The sequence below is a fragment of the Trichechus manatus genome, unplaced genomic scaffold, assembly GCF_000243295.1.
Source record: "Trichechus manatus latirostris isolate Lorelei unplaced genomic scaffold, TriManLat1.0 scaffold00267, whole genome shotgun sequence".
Classification (NCBI taxonomy): Eukaryota; Metazoa; Chordata; class Mammalia; order Sirenia; family Trichechidae; genus Trichechus; species Trichechus manatus.
In genome coordinates, this window is record NW_004444203.1 from 1,123,341 (window position 1) to 1,125,882 (window position 2,542).

The 2,542-nt window shown below is 31.9% G+C and overlaps 1 protein-coding gene across 1 annotated transcript in view; it reads right to left on the reverse strand.

The window, feature by feature from the left end:
* The window catches only part of WDR17 (WD repeat domain 17), an 86,002-nt gene that overhangs the window by 33,468 nt on the left and 49,992 nt on the right, over window positions 1-2,542 (reverse strand). Inside the window, 2 exon segments of the mRNA XM_023724885.1 lie at window positions 1,277-1,441; window positions 2,027-2,113. Coding sequence (XP_023580653.1) covers window positions 1,277-1,441; window positions 2,027-2,113 — 252 coding nt within the window.

Below are 2,542 nucleotides of genomic sequence, written 5' to 3' on the forward strand. Positions count from 1 at the left end.
TTAATATTACTATAAACCCATTGCCTTCATATCGATTCCAACTCATAGCGTCCCTATAGGACAGGGGCCACAAAAACAGGTATCCTTGATTTTATGGCAGAAGTTAGATTAGGCAAACATTAGGCTTTGCAGTCCCAACATGTGTTTGTTGGTCAACCATAGGATTTCAAGTGTCCCACTGTACACAAGGAATGCCGCAAACTTTCCAGGCTGGAGCACAGTATCTGTGAGTTCTGCCACAGGTACACCAGCAATTCATGGTTTCCCTACAATTTTCACTCTTATTTAAAGTTTCTAGATAACATGAGTGAGGTACAACCTTCATTTAAAATAACAACTACTACTAAACGGACCAATAATGAAAATTCAGTAAAACCCTTCAATTTTGATTATCACAGGTCAGTAAAATGCTTTATGCTATCTCTATGACAAATATTTTGTAGACAGTGATTGAAGATCATACCTTTTATCATGAAGAATATAATTTAGAGGTTAAAGACTATATTAAGAGACTGGAATAATCTCAAAAACAAACTCATACTCACCTTCACATGATATTCTTATTAGAAGTACCATTTTAAGTGATAACCCACAAAAATCTCATAACTGTTTCTCATTCAATTTGTAGTTATCCCCAAATTTCAAGATAAAAATATTTAATTATTCAATATCAAACCTGTAGTTACTATATACTATGACTTTTACTTGCATAAAGTAAGATATTTCTTACCTAAATTTATCCCTTCTTTAAACAGACACCAAAACTATACTACACAAATCTATCTTGTTTCAGAAGCATCACAAACCTCACTCACAAAAAATGTTAAATCACTTTCATTTCTAAAATATCTTCTATTCAGGCTAAAATTTATGATCTTCTTTTATTCTTAATGAAAACAGAGTATAACTCTTTTCCATTTTAAATGTACGAACATTTTTGAAAACAAACTCTTCTCTATTATCTTCTAGAGATTTATTTATTACAGATCCCTTTAAAATTCTTGTTTCTGTCAACTTTGTTGCTAATGAGATAGAAATAAGCATCCATATCAGGCAAAATAAATAAGGAAACAAAAATCATGAATATTAGGATAATAAAAGTAGGGTAGAATTTATTTTTGGCAGAATGCAATTAGGAACTTGTTAACTATCTACTTGTTATGTACATATTTAAAATATTTCCATACGTGATTTGATCAGACAAATACATATATTTCTAGAAACATAAACGCTTATGATCTTAGGCTCCAGAAAATCAGAATCCAAAAATACATACCCATCATCAGAACCACTGCAAAGAATTCCCTCCCTCAGAGGAGACCATCTAACATTGAACACTTTGGCTGTGTGCCCACTGAACACTTTCAGTGGTTGATCAGAGCTGGTGGCTACATAATAGACACGAACATTTTTGTCTTCACAGCCAGTGGCTATCATGTCTCTGAAATATCAATGGCACATTAAAATATGAAAATGTTGACATTATTTATTGATAATAACTTAAAATGTAGAACATTCTAAAAACAGAATTTGTGTCAGCTGATTTTTACATGTTAAATATGGGCTTGTAAGCAATGTTGACTTTTCAAAACCACCCACATAAGTTCCAACAACCTGGGAAATTCTTGAACGCAGTGACAATGGAAAGTCATGGTGGAATAACACTGCACTGATTCCTGAAAGGCTTTAGAAAAAGGTAAACATTTCTATGGTAGAAGCCACACACAGACTGAACTTATTTCTATGTTTCCTTAGTGGGCCCTATGCTTTTCTACAAAGTATCAGAAAGGCGTTTCAGAGCAGGAAATCACTATTTTTAAAGCATGTAAAAATTTCATGCAATGAAAATAGACAGCAAAAATAAATGAGCATATACAAGCCTCCTTCTCATTTTCTAGGCAAGGGGAATATTATCTATGAAAAAAAGTGATCCGTGTCACCGACAGGAGAAGCACTAACATTTACGGTTGTTTAAAATCTCCTAAATGTAATTATTACTTATTTCCAGGGTGGGGGGGAAACTTACTTGTTATTTTGGCTCCAATCACAACCAAAGACTGCAGCTGGATGTTTGTATTTGTGTAGCACTTTACCATCAACTGTTCGAATAATACTGAAATTAATTATGTTAATAGAAAAAATCAGCATTCTTAATACATTATTCACTGGAACAAAGTCAGAGTTGTATAATTCAAATATAAATATCTAACGATAGAGAACTTGTTTGCAAAGCACAAGGATCATTTACAAGTGTTCTATAAATGGCACTGCCCATTATGACTGTATTTACATTATATAATACTAATTATGGTAATCAATTTAAGGGTGATAAATTTTGAGTTAGAAACTGTTTCTTACAGAATTTTTTGAGGAAAAATATAATTTAATAATAGTTTTGAAACATGAAATAAGTAAGATATGTATTGGTTTTTCAGCTTTAAAATTTAGCAGTCCAAAATTTATAATATTTAGAACTCATTTATAAAACTTGTTGCATAAGCTATTACACCAAGAGCAAGACATTATAACATTTTCATGATAC